The 14,365-nt window shown below is 51.8% G+C and overlaps 1 protein-coding gene across 7 annotated transcripts in view; it reads left to right on the top strand.

Annotated features, from left to right (window-relative positions):
* Window positions 1-746: 746 nt before the first annotated feature.
* LTBP1 (latent transforming growth factor beta binding protein 1) overlaps window positions 747-14,365 on the top strand; it is a 445,461-nt gene continuing 431,842 nt past the window's right edge. For 5 of the 7 annotated variants that reach the window (XM_008254559.4, XM_070069261.1, XM_070069260.1 and 2 more), the window contains exons 1-2: window positions 747-1,287; window positions 2,221-2,291. In XM_008254559.4, coding sequence (XP_008252781.3) covers window positions 830-1,287; window positions 2,221-2,291 — 529 coding nt within the window. In that variant the 5' untranslated portion in view covers window positions 747-829. The remainder of the gene's footprint in view (window positions 1,288-2,220; window positions 2,292-14,365) is intronic. The other 2 variants (XM_051843014.2, XM_051843010.2) reach the window with 1 other exon arrangement.

The raw sequence follows: 14,365 nt of genomic DNA, 5'->3' as shown, positions 1-14,365 counted from the left end.
TGCCATGCCAGGAGTCGGGTACCAAAGGCTGCAGCCCCAGAGCGCACATTTCCGAAGTTCCGGTCCCCGGGGGCTTGCAGGCCAGCGGAGAACCACCTGAAGGCTCTCCGAGCGAGAGCCCGGCGCACGCGGCAGTCCCTTCTGGGACCTGGCTTGGTGGTTTCCCGCAGGAGAAGAAAACGCCCACGCTATCCGGCGGTCCCCTGGGGGCTCGCAGAGAACCGTGCTCGGTCTTCGTCTTCTCCCGGGCCGCGGGGGGCCGGGAGCGGGGGAACCTGGCTCCCTGGCCCGCAGGAGCCGTCTCCGTGGATGGGGAGGGTGGCGGCGCGTTCTCGGGCTCATCGCACGCGTTCCCCAATTAGGATTTACTGCCTGACGTCACGTCTGCCGGAGATTGGCTGTTCGGATGTGACACTGGGTTCCACGGGAGAGAAACTTTTTAAAGACTGTGCGGCCGGGGCTGCCTGCGAGCGTCCCGCGCGCTCGTGCCCGCCTCGCCCCTCGCCGGCCCCGCGCAGCCGCCGCCGCCGCCGCCGCCCGCTGCGGACCCTCACCTTGCGGGGCCCGCGCCCCTCCCCCGCCGCCCGGGCTGCGCGCTCCCCACCCCCACGCCCGCCCCCTCCTCCCAGCCGCAGTCGGCCGGGGTCTGGGGCCGCTTAGCCGCCCGCAGAGCTCTCTCTCCTCTCTCTCTCGCCACCTCGTTGGCCTCCTCCCCGCCTCCCACCGGCTCTCGGCAGCGCGCAGGGCCAGGGCGAGGGCGGCCGCACCGGGCGGGGGCCGGGGCCGGGGCCGGAGGGCGCGCGGCGGGTCGCGCCGGCTGGGGCGCGCGATGGCGGGGGCCTGGCTCAGGTGGGGGCTCCTGCTCTGGGCAGGGCTGCTGGCGTCGTGCGCACACGGCCGGGTGCGGAGGATCACGTACGTGGTGCGCCCGGGCCCCGGCCTGGCGGCGGGCGCCTTGCCCCTGGGCGGGCCCCCGCGATCGCGGACCTTCAACGTCGCGCTCAACGCCAGGTACAGCCGCAGCTCGGCGGCCGTCGGCGCCCCCTCGGAGCGGACCCGGCGCACCAGCCAGCAGGGCGGCGCGGCCCTACAGGGGCTCCGGCCACCGCCGCCGGAGCCCGCTCGTGCCGGGGCCCCCGGCGGGCAGCTCCGCCCCAAGCCCGGCGGCCACCCGGCGCCTGCCCCGTTCGCCAAGCCCGGCAGGCAAGCGGTGCGCCCCAAAGCGCCGCCGGAGACCCAAGGCGGCGGCTCGAGGCTGCAGGTTCACCAGAAGCAGCAGTTGCAGGGGTAAGCCCGCACCCCTCCCTCGCGCTGGGATGGCGGGGTCGGGGCCGGCGCCCCCTCCCGCCGCTGCGCACCCTGGGGCGCCGCGGGAGGGGCGCAGCGCGGGGCTGCGCGGGCACTCTGCGGACGTCCAGGACGCCGTGCATTGTTACCGAGCTGCAGGCCGGCGCAGAGGGAGTTTGTGCTCTGTGCACGCCCCAGACGGCGCGCAGGAGATGGGCGTAAACCTGAAGTCAGTACAGCTCTGTCCCGCAGCATCGGTGCAACTTAACCTTTGCAATTCAGTTTTAATTTTGGTGTGGCTGATGAAAAAAAAAAAGCATTCAGGGAGGCTAGCTGCGAAGACGCAGCCCCTACCTCTGCAGCATCCTAGAAATTGTGCTCTTGGGCTTCCCTGCACCTGTAGGGGCTGCTGTCCTGGGGCGGGGGCAGGGGTCTTAGGGTCAGTGCAAGTTTGATTGCCAAGTTGCCAAGTGTGTTATTGGGCCCTCATGGCCATGCTCCCTGCGCCTCCCTCCTTCCTGTGAATCACAGGTTGCCTACTTGGTTTTTTTTTTTTTTTCTTCAAGGGGGTGGTCCCAGGAGGTGTATCCTCACTCAGTTTTTGCACACCTGGTCTCTGAACCTCTAAGATGGGCCCAGATAAAAGACAAGCAGCCAATTTGGCGCTACTCTCATGTTGGGGCTGAAAGAACCACTTATTTGGGACCCCCCCACCCCCACCCCCAGGTTAGTCCTAGGCTCTGTGGGACTAACTCCCCTCTCCCTTCTGCCTGGGCAGCTTTGTCTCGGGCACCCTGGGTACTAGCTGGGACTGTCACTCATCCGGAGGAATGTGTAGGCGGGCAGCCTGTCTCTCAGGAACCTGCTGGAAGCTTGGGTTCTTCTGTGGGGAGCATTGCTGCTGTTCCACTCAGGGGTCTTGCTTTGTTTCAGGGTCAATGTCTGTGGCGGGCAGTGCTGCCACGGCTGGAGTAAGGCCCCTGGTTCGCAGAGGTGCACCAAACGTAAGTTGCCATGCTTCTGGTGGTCCTACACAGTAGGCCAAGTGGGGCTGCCTGCATGGGGGTAGGGGAGTCCCCTGGAGGTCCCTGGAAGGGGCTGATGCTGTCCTGGGGAAGCCGGAGTCCCAAATACATTCTGCCTATTTCTTGCAGCCTTCGTAATTACCAGGGAGGGCTGACTTGGGATAATGGCAGGATCAGTGCCAGCAGCAGTGTGTCCCATGGAACCATGCTGCATAGCCAAGATTCCCCTGTACTCAGCAGAGGTATTAATCACTCTGTCACACCTGTGACTCAAGAGCTAGGGAGCAGTCATTCCCATTTGAGGATGGGCCATATGGCAGAACCAATACAATGGATTTAAACATGATACCAACAAATGGAAAACATTCTTTAAGATGATGACGGGGGAGGAATGTGAAGTAGGGGGCCCTATTCTGGAACAATACATCAATAGCTTTTAAGACTTGCTGAAAATAGCAACCAGAATCTTCCATCCTCGGGGCCTGACGGCTTCCCAGAACCCACCAGTGTGCCACTCTTCAGAGGGGGAGAAGTGGGGTGTCCTGCAGTGCCTAGGGACACACTGCTCTTGTGCCCGCTGAGCACTGCTTTAGGAAAGTGTACTCACGCTGCACACGGATGTGAGCAAATACTCCTTCCGTGCATTGTGAAGCAAAGAATTAAGCTAAAATGTCTTGCGAGGCTCCTCCACCGAAGTTGGTGCTACGTCTGGAGTTAATTGGAAACGAAGGAGTCTCCTTTCCCCTTGGTGCAAGTTCCACATCCTTAGAAGTTCTCTGCGTAGAGCTCGAGCCGTCACCACGTGGACTGGCATCATCCAAATTTCAGCTGCTTGTGGATGTGTAGCCTAATGAATGAATTTTAGCAACTTGCCTTGAGCACCACGCTGGCGGATGAGTGAAAACAGTTTCAGCTACAGTCGTTCCATTGGTCTCGTTTACTTGAAGAAATGCCTTTAGTCCTTGAAGGGAACAGATGGACTGTGACGTGGTGGCTTTAATGCCACTGAAAGGAGTGTCCACGTTTGATGAGGGAGGGGTATTGGCTGACACGGACAGTCTCCTGATTATGGAAACAAACAAACAAGCAAACAAAGCTAGGTCAGAAATGCTTAGGGCTGAAGCTTGTTAGGGTAAATCAGCGTTTTTCAACTCTTCTTAGATTACACCCGACAGAGGTGTATCTCAGTTCTCCTGAGTTGAGCATTGCTGCGGTCAAATGACAGCTCTGCCCTCCTCCTGGTAACTCCTGCTCCAAGCCCGCTGTGACCCAGTTTGCCTGTGAGGTGGGGATTACCAGGCTGGGCCAGCACCATCGCACTAGGATATTGCTATGTAAGGCTTAAGAGATACAGGACAGGGTTTCGCAGATGGGCGGGTGCTCCTTGACCCTGTTGGAGAGGATGCTGTCAGACTTCCCAGAGTTTGCTGACAAACGATGTAGCGAGTGCTGTCTCTGAAAGCAGGAGGGTGCCCCGTTCTGTCGCATCCTCAGGTTGTCTGGGGATTTGGAGACCCAGGGATGCTCTACAACAGATGCCTCCAGCTTTCGGTTTAAGTTTGCTTCCAGGGGTGGGTGTTGTAGTGCAAATGGCTAAGCCACTGCACGCTGTGACTGTATCTCATGTCAGAATGCTGGTTTGAGTCCTGGCTCCTTCATGTCTTACTCTTTCTTTCCTTCTTTCTTTCTTCCTTTCTTCCCTCCTTCCCTCCCTCCCTCTCTCCCTCTCTCCCTCCCTCCTTTTTTAAGATTGATGTATTTATTTGAAAGGCAGAGTTACAGAGAGTCAGAGGCAGAGAAAAAGGCAGAGAAAAAAAGAGGTCTTCCATTTGCTGGTTCACTCCCCAATTGGCTGCATTGGCAGGAGCTGAGCCGATCTGAAGACAGGAGCCTGGAGCTTCTTCCAGGTCTCCTACGTGGGTGCAGGGGCCCAAGGACTTGGGCCATCTTCCACTGCTTTCCAAGGCCATAGCAGAGAGCTGGATTGGAAGAGGAGTAGCCGGGACTAGAACTGGCACCCATATGGGATGCTGGTGCTGCAGGCGGTGGCTTTATCCGCTACACCACAGCGCCGGCCCCTCCTTCAGTTCTGATTCATCCTCCTGTTGATGCGCCCTAGGAGGCAGCAGATGATGGCTCAAGTGCTTGGGCCCCACATGATCCAGAGATCCAGATGGAATTCTGGGCTCCTTGCTGTTGCAGACATTTGGGTAGTAAACCATCAAATGGAAGATCTCGCTCCCTCCCCTGCTCCCTCTCTGTCACTCTGCCTTTCACCTTTCAAGTATATGAAAAAGCTTTACTTCTAGATTTTAGGAGGCAGCCTGTAACAGCACTGGGTTTTAAACAGTGCAGCATCACTCTTTTAAGGTTTTGATATTCAAAAGATTAGCCTTCCTGTACAGCCTGACAAACTAACTCAGACACAAATGCTAGAAGCTTAAATCACAAGTCCCTTAAGCAATAATTGCTTTTAAATCTTTCTGAAAGGAGAGAGAGCGAGAGCGAGAGAGAGAAAGAGAGAGAAACGTTCCATTTCCCGAATGGTCCGTTCCTCAAGTGCCTACACCACCTAAGATCAGGCCAGGTTGACGCCAAGATCTGGAAACTCAATCGGGGTCTCCCACGTGGGTGACGGGGACCCAGTGACTTAGGCCATTACCTTTTACCTCCAAGGGTGTTCATCAGAAGGAAGCTGAAGTTGGAATTGGAGCCAGAACTCAAACCAGTGCCCAGTCCAAAGGCATGTATGATAAGATGAGTCTTTTCACCGGGGACTTGTGTTGTGGGTATCTGAGAGCTTCCGAGAGATGAGGAAACCTAACTGCTTGCCTTTGGCAGCCCCGAGGTTACCACTGATGCTGTGAAGCTGAGAAGTGGGATGCTGGGAAAGACCCCCGCCCTGGGTTCTCAAGACCTGAGTTCAAATGCTTAAACCCTTACTAGCTCTGTGGTCTTGGGGGATCCACTTGACCTCTCTGACCCTGTATTTCCCATCTGAAAATGTCTTTGCCAAAACTTGCCTCCTCTTAGGATTTTTGGCAGGTATCAAGGTAAAAGAATTGGTGTGAGAGTCTGGATGAAACCAGAAGAACTCTTAAGAGTTTGGTCTTGGATCAAGCCAAGTAAATCCTGTTCCATTTGTCTGTCACTTGGTTTTCTTTTCTTGTACATGTTTCCCCACTGGCATTTTAAAAAGAAGTATGTGTACTTACAACTTTTTGTATTATAGGAAAGTGCCCCTTATCTAAAATGTTCACCATTAGAAGTGTTCTGGATTTCAGATTTCTCTGGGTTTTAGAATATTTGCCTCTACATAATGAGCTATGGTGGGGATGGGACCCAAGTCTAAACATGGAATTCATTTGCATTTCATGCATACCTTATACGCATGGCCTGATGGTAGTTTTCCACAACATTTTTAGTGAGTCTGCAGTTTCTGACCCATCACAGGCAGTGATGTGTGGAGTTTTCCACTTGTAGCATCGTATCTGTGCTCAGAAAAGTTTCCGATTTTGGATTTTTGGATTAGGGATGCTCCATCTATATAGCTTTAAAGTAATTTGAGTTATTTCGTGCCCTTGAGCAATTTATTTAAGAAGAACTTTAAAAGAGACAAAGTATGTGTCTTTAGTCCGTGTGTGTGTGTGTGTGTGTGTGTGTGTGTTATGTATAATTTGCTGCTTAGTGGGAAAAATACTGCCTGAAGTATTTGTCGATTGAATGGAAATTGAATGGAAAGAATCCCATCACGAATTTTGGTTGCTCTAACTGCTTTGGTAAATAGCAGTGATAATTTAGATGGCAAAATAGATTGATTTGTGGTCTCCTTCCCCTGTCTCTTCCTTAGTATTTGAAGATGGGACAGCTGCACTTGGGCATGGTTTATTGCATGTGAGAATACAAAACCCAACAAGGTCTCAGTGTGAAGTTCCCATTAAGACAACAATCATCATAAAATGTGCATGCACATTTATATGTATAATTCAGGGTAGGTTTTAATTGTCATCGTGTTTTGAAGATAACTTGGAGGGTGTAGCTGAAGAATTTCAGTTTCCATAGGCCAAGTGCAATGGATGCACAAAAGCACTTTCATGTAAGAGAGTGAATGTGTTCACTTAATCCAGTGAAGCAAATAACGTGTCCCTTTGAGCCAGCCTGGATTGTTTTTCCTTGATTGGAACTCAATTTAGAAAGGGCTATGGGCAAATGCTTCTGAGGACTGAAGATTTAATGAGCCTTAAATTGCAAATCAGAGAAATATAAAACAAGCAGACTCACACAGGGCCACAGGGTGGGTATGTGCATCCGCCGAGGTGGTCTTCGGCCTCCAGCCACCCAATGCCTCTGCACGGGTGCCCGGTTGCGTGGTACTGTTGCTTTCCCAGACACCGTTTGTGTGTGGCTTTCTGGGAATTGAAATAATAGCATGGAATGTGTCATCTTTGTTATTAATACTACGTGTCTGTGGCTAGTGCTGTCTTTGGTCACAAGAGATGGTACCACGTCTCTTCTCTTTCCAGAGAGCTAGCATTTTAAAGAGGGCTTTGGTGCTTAGGGACTTTGTCCATTAAACCTTCGACGTGTAACATTTTCTCCTCTATTTTTGCAGTTTTATCCTCTGTCCAAACTCAACCTGCCTCCCACCTCCCATTGATTCTTCCAACCGTCTAGTCCCCCTTTGTAGGATAAGTGCAAGCCAGAGAGAGACCCTGCCAGCAGGCACAGCTTTAAAGGGGAGACTGATATGGGAGCAGACAACACAAAAGAATAAAGGAGGGTGGAGACAGAGGCCCGAGCGGCAGGCGAGGTGTAGGGAAGGGGAAAGATGGCAGACACAACTCCGCCGCTGGGGCCTGGCGCATTGCACGCCTCCGTCAATGCATGGATGGTTCTTTCATTTACATAAGGGATATCTGTTTAGCTTTTTACCCTGTGCCAGGTTCTATGAATAGAGGAGAAACGCAGCCAGCTGTAGGGAGTGCAGGGTCTGTTTTTACTCACTGAACTCATGGCACATCAAATGACTTGTTCTCTCCTTAGCAAGAAACAGAAAATCGATATTCCATTGCTTTTCCATTGGCATTCCGCCCACGCTGCTTTGGGGAAAAAAAGAAACCCAGCCCCAGAGATTTTCCCTCGGTTGTCTGTGGAGGTGTCGTGGTGGGTTCCTTCATCGCCTGCAGGCGCTGCAGCAGTTGCATCTTGGGAAGGTGTCATGCAGCTGGAGCATGGGTGACCAAGAGGACCCGCACGGGCCGTCTGCTGTCCCTTTGGCACGACGTCCTGCTGTCCACTCTTGGGAGCGAGGCCCAGCGTGATTACACATTTTTCGTAGGCCTGCTATGGCCATTGACAGCTTCCTTGCCAGGAGATCTGCAGGGAGGTTCTCCATGGCAGCTGCTGCGAGGGTGCCCCAGCCCCGGCCCCAGTGCTGGGAGCAGGGGTGGGAGGATGGGCTGGAAAATCTGTGTCGTGCAGCACAAGACAGCCCGGCGAAGGGAGAAGGACCCAGAGGTCAAGTTCACACTGGGTCAAATATGTGTTCTCAACACTAGTTAAAACAAACATTGCGGGACCATAAATTGTGCAGGGCGATCGCACTTAAACCTCGGCGGGCAAGCCTTCCTCCAGCCCGTGGCCGGCCTCAGCTCGCCGCCCGCTGCAGCCTGGCGGCCGTGTGCAAGCTCTCGCTGCCCGGCAGGCTCCTCGGCCCTCAGGAAACCTGACTTGTTGACAGGACCTTTGGCAGCCACAGGGTCTTGCTGTTTCTGACCTGCTTATTTGTTGTCTTGGATATTCCAAACAGACTCAAACACGTGTGGGAGCCCGAGTCAAGTTTTCCTAAAATGCAGATTGTGCTTCCAAGCCCTTCCTCGCCGTGAGCTGGGGCGGCCCGGCGCGCGAAGCTGGTGTCACCCGCCCTTGGACGTGGATCCTGATCTAAGGCTGCGCTGTGGAGCTGCCCGCGGGTGAGGGCGCCTGGAGCAGTGCCCGAGAGCCTGCCACGGGTGTCTGCTTCATTTCCACACCCGGAGACCCCATTTCTGCCTGGGGTGCAGTGCTCAGACCCCACCCCAGGCCTGGTGGCTCTTTCTACTGGCCCGGGCTGCTGGACATCCGAGGATGTGACCTTTCTCGCGAGGCTGTGGTTTCAAAACTCTCTTGACTGCCCTCACTCACCGAGAACGGTTTTCACGGCCTACATTTGCCTTACATTTTTCCAAGTTTTGTTGGTCTGCGAGGGCTGCTGTTGCAAAAATACCCCAGACCGGTGGCTTAGGACAACAGAAATGTTTTGTCTCTCAGTTCTGGGGGCTGGAAGTCCAAAATCCAGGTGTTGACACGGCGGGGTTCCCCTGAGGGCTGTGAGGAGGACCTGCCTGGGGCTGTCTGCGGGCTGCGTGGTGGCCACGCTCTTCCTGTGGCTCCACACATGGTCTTCTCTCTGTGTGTGGCCAGCTCTGTGTCCACGTTGCCCCTGTCTTGTATGGGCGTCATCGTACGTGATTGGGGCGTGCCCTGGTGACCTCACTGTAAGTTGACTACCTCTGCCAAGAGCCCATCTCCAAATCAGGCCACGTTCTGAGCTCGTTTTTGGGACTCAGGCTTTCCTTTCGGGAGTGCACAATTTGGCTTGGAACCCAAGCACGTGGGTGCTGCGACGTGGGCAGGGGAGGTGGGCTGCTCCCTGGGCGCTAGACTCCATCTCTGCTGCACAGTCTGGGACCTGGGATACAGTTGGCCTCTTCCCCAGTGCCGGGGCGCTGGCTGCCCCAGGTGAGCCTGGAGTCATGAGGAATTGGGCTCCAGTGATTTCTGTCAAGCCTCTGATTGATGTCACTAGGCCCTAATGATGCGCTGGCCTGGTGATTCATTCTTTCTTTCTTTTTTCTTTCTCTCTCTCTCTTTCTCTCCCTCTCTCCAAGATTTATTTATTTATTTGAAAGCTGGAGTTACACAGAGAGAGAGGAGAGGCAGAGAGAAAGAGAGAGGTCTCCCATCCTCTGGTTCACTCCCCAGATGTCTGCAACGGCCAGAGATGCTCCGATCCAAAGCCAGGAGCCTGGAGCTTCTTCCGGGTCTTCCACGTGGATGCAGGGGCCAAGGACTTGGGCCATCTTTCACTGCTTTCCCAGGCCACAGCAGAGAGCTGGATCAGAAGTGGAGCAGCCGGGACTCAAACCGGCTCCCATATGGGATGCCGGAGCTTCAGGCCAGGGCATTAATGTGCTGCGCCACAGCGCCGGCTCCTGGCTTGGTGATTCTTGAACATTACTGTCAGCAGCATCGCCGGAGGAACTAATAAAGATGCCTCACTGGCCTGGTACTGAGAGAGAAGGCCCACGTCGGGAGACCTGGATCCAGAAGGAACCCAGTCCTGGGCAATATTTATAGCCTCTTGTGTGGGAATTTACCAGCCAAGGTCAACACTTAACACTCTGGAGAGACTTCTCAAGGCAAGGGGCCTCTCAATGTTGGGTTAGCACACTTTTGAATAGAATATATATGTGCGTGTGTTTGTGTGTGTGTGTGTGTGTGTATGTTGCATGTGGGGATTTAGTTTTTCCTTAATTGAATTATTTGTATCTAAGTGTCTGTAGTTCTGCAGGAGTTGGAAATTTGCAAAATTTTTAATGATGCGTAGGTGATTAAGTTTTCTTTTAAAAAAAATTTAAGCCCTTACAACAGGGTGTTTTTTTAACAAAATATTTTATTTTTAATTGTAAAAAAATTTTAAAAGATCCATTTATTTGAAAGAGTTACGGAGAGAGGGGGAGAGATTGGGAGAGACAGAGAGAGAGAGAGAGAGAGAGAGAGAGAGATTTGCATCTGCTGGTTCACATCCCAAATGGATTCAATGGCCAGGGCTGGCTCATGCCAAAGCCAGGACCAGGAACTCCCTCTGGGTCTCCCACATGGGTGGCAGGATATGAAGCACTCGGGCCATCCTTTGCTGCTTTCTCAGGTGCATTAGCAGGGATTTGGATTGCCAGCACTCATATGGGATGCCTGCATCACATCCCATAGGATTTTAAAACATTTTAAATACTCAAAAACACAGAAAATAATAACCCTCACAGCTAGCTGTCAGGGCTGTGTTTTTAAAAGCTCCCTGATATGGTAATAAAGTTCAGTGATTTATAGATAAGGGAGACAACATGGACTTATTTTGCTCTAAATGCATGTTTACTAATGAGTTCTGCCTTCTTAGTGTGGGAAAAAGTACATAATTTGTTGGTGTGACACAAATTGGTTGTTTTGGAACTTATAGAAGAATCTACCAGAGCTGTACTCAATGCTCTGCTTATTATTTTTTTTTTTTGAAGATTTAATTATTTATTTGAAAGGCAGAGTTACGGGGGCGCGGGGGAGAAGTCGGTCTTCCATTTGCTGGTTCACTCCACAAATGGCTGCAACAGCTGGAGCTGGACTGGTCCAAAGCCAGAAGCCAGGAGCGTCTTCCAGGTTCCCCATGCTGCTACAGGGGTCCAAGGGCTTGGGCCATCTTCTACTGCCATCCCAGGCCATAGCAGAGAGCTGGATCAGAAGTGGAGCAGCTGGGATTTGAACCAGCACTCATATGGGATGCTGGCACTGCAGGCAGCAGCTTTACCTGCTATGCCACAGTGCCGACCCCCTGCTTATTACTAGGGGCTGAACATATTATATTGACACAGCCTATTGGATAACAAGACTGTATCCTGTGTCATTTAGACCCAAGGTCATGTGGTGACATGAAAGAAATGCTATGGTTACCTACCCTGCCCTCCTACCTTTTTAAAGATTTTTTTTTTTATTTGAAAGACAGAGTTACAGAAAGGGAAAGAGAGAGAGCATGAGAGTGAGAGTGAGAGCAAGAGAGTGAGAGAGAGAGCACAAAGCCAGGAGCCAGGAGCTCCTTCCCGGTCTCCCATGTGGGTGGCAGGGGCCCAAGCACTTCGGTCATCTTCCCCTGCTTTTCCAGGTGCATTAGCAGGGAGCTGGATTGGAAGTGGAGCAGCTGGGACTTGAGCTGGTGCCCATATGGGATGTTAGCTTTGCTGGCAGCAGCTTCACCTGCTGGCCCCGGCCTCTTACCTTATCTGTCTTTGTTGCCTGCCCTCTTTTCCTCCCTTTGCTTGATCTCAGTGTGGCTTGCACTGAACTAAAGGCAATGTAATTCTGTGGTTGGAAGTTTGGCCTTTGGGGTTAGAATGCAGTGCTCCTGTCTTGGCTGTCATCTTGCTGGCTGTGTGGCCCTTGCTGACAGCTGTGGAACCTGGGTCAAGGTTAATTAAGTTCATGCCATTTGCTAAACAGGTATAATGATGGTCTCTGGCACCATTCTGAGGTTGCTGGGGGCCTGTGTGGGGTAATATATGAAAAGCGCGTGGAGAGCAGAGCCCCCACAAAATGAGCTTTGGGGAGCTCCTGTCTGCTCTGAACTGCCCCGCCTAGTGTGCCCTTGCTTCTTACAACCCCCTCCCCCCCACTATATGTCTCCGGGTGACAGGTGCAGCCGTCTGTGTTTCTCAAGCATCCCAATTTCAGTCTTGCTTGGCTGTGGATATGGCCAGGCCATGGGGAAGAAACCTGTGTCTCCCCATCAGTGTTGAGCTCCTGGGAAGCAAGGTGTTCCCTGTGTTAAGTACCCAGGCCCTCTGCATTGTGCTAAATGCTAGTTGGGTCAGATAGAACTGGGTTGAGCTAACATCTCTGCTCTCCCTGTGTTGCCGGTGCTGTCCTCCCACTACTGTACAAAGAGTACTGCTTTCTCTTTCCTTTGTCTGCTAATAAGCAATAAGTGGCAGTAATTCCCACTTGCTTTTCACCCCCACATTCATGCTGTGGGCTCCCCCTTGGTGATAGTGCCAGCTCTGCAAGGGCACGGCACCCTTTGCCTTCTCCCTGCAAGGCCGCCCTGGCATGGCCCAAGCCTTAAGACGACTTTTCCTTTCTCCCTGCCAATTTTAGAATATTTCTGCTCTACATCATCTGATAGAGATTTGGGACTAAGTACAGTGAATGTTGTATGATTTTTCCTGTAATTTTAGATCCCCAAATACTGCCCTTGGCCAACTTCACTATTCCCTGTGGTTTTTGTACTCCACCACATTTGAGTAATATTGTTGGCATGGATGTAAGTAAACAGTTTGCGAAATGTGGTGTTGTGTAAATTAGAAGATGGATGGGCTGGTTTTTTAATACATGCCCTGGGTTCTGTTGGGCCAAAGGAAAGGTGGGTTTGGTCGGTGGATGGGAACATGGATTAGAGGGAGGTGATGTGGTCAGCTTCACTGAGCTGATGTGATCAGTCACTCAGCGGTGAGAAGCAAGTGCCTGCAAGGGCCATTTCAGAGGGATTTTCATAATGAATTAAATGGAAATTCTCACAGAGGAGAAATGAGAAATCACCAGAGGAAAATGTAATAATAAAGAAAATAGAACAATAAGGACCATCTATCTTTGTACAGTTAAAATTTTTTTTGTTGTTTTATTTATTTGAGAGGTAGAGTTACAGACAGTGAGAGGGAGAGACAGAAAGGTCTTCCTTCACTCCCCACATGGCCACAATGGCTGGAGATGTCCCGATCCAAAGCCAGGAGCTTCTTCCAGGTCTCTCATGTGGGTGCAGGGCCCAAGCACCTGGGCCATCTTCTACTGCTTTCCTAGGCCACAACAGAGAGCTGGACTGGAAGAGGAGCAGCCGGGACTAGAACCAGCGCCCATATGGGATGTCAGCGCTGCAGGCAGAGGATTAACCTACTGTGCCACAGTGCCGGCCCCAATATATTTTTTATTTCAAGCAGTCTCATTGTCTTGTCCAAACCTCATTTTATTGTTTGCTGTCAAATAGCAAAACCTTCATCCTTTTACCCATATGCATTTCATTTTAACACCACATCAAGGAGATAGCTAACAATTAGCGTCTTCCAAATATGTATATTGTGGAAGTGATTTAAATGGGCCTTGACATATCACCTTACCTTGAGAAATCATTTGCTGCATTCAGTCAAGAGTGGAGAGACTCCTGGGTGGCCACTGGCTGTGAAATTTCAGGGAGACCAATTAACTCCCGAGACTTTTCTCAGCCTCCTGAGGGGGAGGAAAATTATCCACTCCGCTACTTTTGCATGAGCATTAGGCAGCCAACTCCTCTTCTGTCTTCACACTGTCCCCTTGTGTCGCAGTTACCTGTGTGTGGGTCTGGCTTCCCAGGTTCACTGGGTTCTGTGTGGGGAGAGGTGGGCACAGCTACCTGTCCTCAGCATCTGCGAACTACGTAGTCCTTTCTGGAATGAGTGAATGGATCTATTTGTTGCACTTCACCAGGCTCCTGTGTACCAGGTTCTGGTACACAGATAAGGACTGGGAAGGAAATAGAACAGGCTTCGAGGGGCTGGGGTGGGGGAGGGGCAGTCAGGGAAGTTATCTCTAAGGAAGTGACTGGGAGAGCTGTGCGATATGAAAGGGTCTGGGAGGAAAGTCTTTTAGGCCAATAAAACAGCACAGAGATCCTGAGGCGGGGGTGGGCTAGGGACACAGGTCAGTTTTCTAGGGTTGTCAGCAAGGGTTACAGGAATAGGTAGTAAGAAAATTAAAATAAAGCCTATTTCATTAAAAAAAAAAAATGCCCAACTTAGTTGGGATCCTAACGTACTGATTAGTAAAAAATGAAATGTTTATTCATTTAGAAACTAACAGGAAAACTGTCTGGTTTTGGTGGTTATGGAAAATTCACAGAGAGCAGATAGGATGTCTTCCAGGGGGAGTGAACTCGCTGAGCGTACAGTTCAGTGCTGTCAGGAGTTGGGTTCACCCACCCCCAACCCCCACGTTGCATTTTCAGTTGGATTAACCATGGGTTCCCCCTCCTCTCTGTGCACAGATCAAATGAAATGAGGCAAAGAATGCTTCACCAAAGAGCCCTGTGGATACAAGATGCTATATTAATACTATTTTATGGCTGTTTTGTGAATGTTTTCTCTATTATATTTTGGTGTGTTTTGTGTCTTGAAAAATTGAATGCTTAAAACCCATCCCATCTCAACGAGTTTGAAAAAATTATT

Source organism: Oryctolagus cuniculus, chromosome 2 (assembly GCF_964237555.1).
Source record: "Oryctolagus cuniculus chromosome 2, mOryCun1.1, whole genome shotgun sequence".
Classification (NCBI taxonomy): domain Eukaryota; kingdom Metazoa; phylum Chordata; class Mammalia; order Lagomorpha; family Leporidae; genus Oryctolagus; species Oryctolagus cuniculus.
This window is presented reverse-complemented; position numbering and strand designations above follow the sequence as displayed.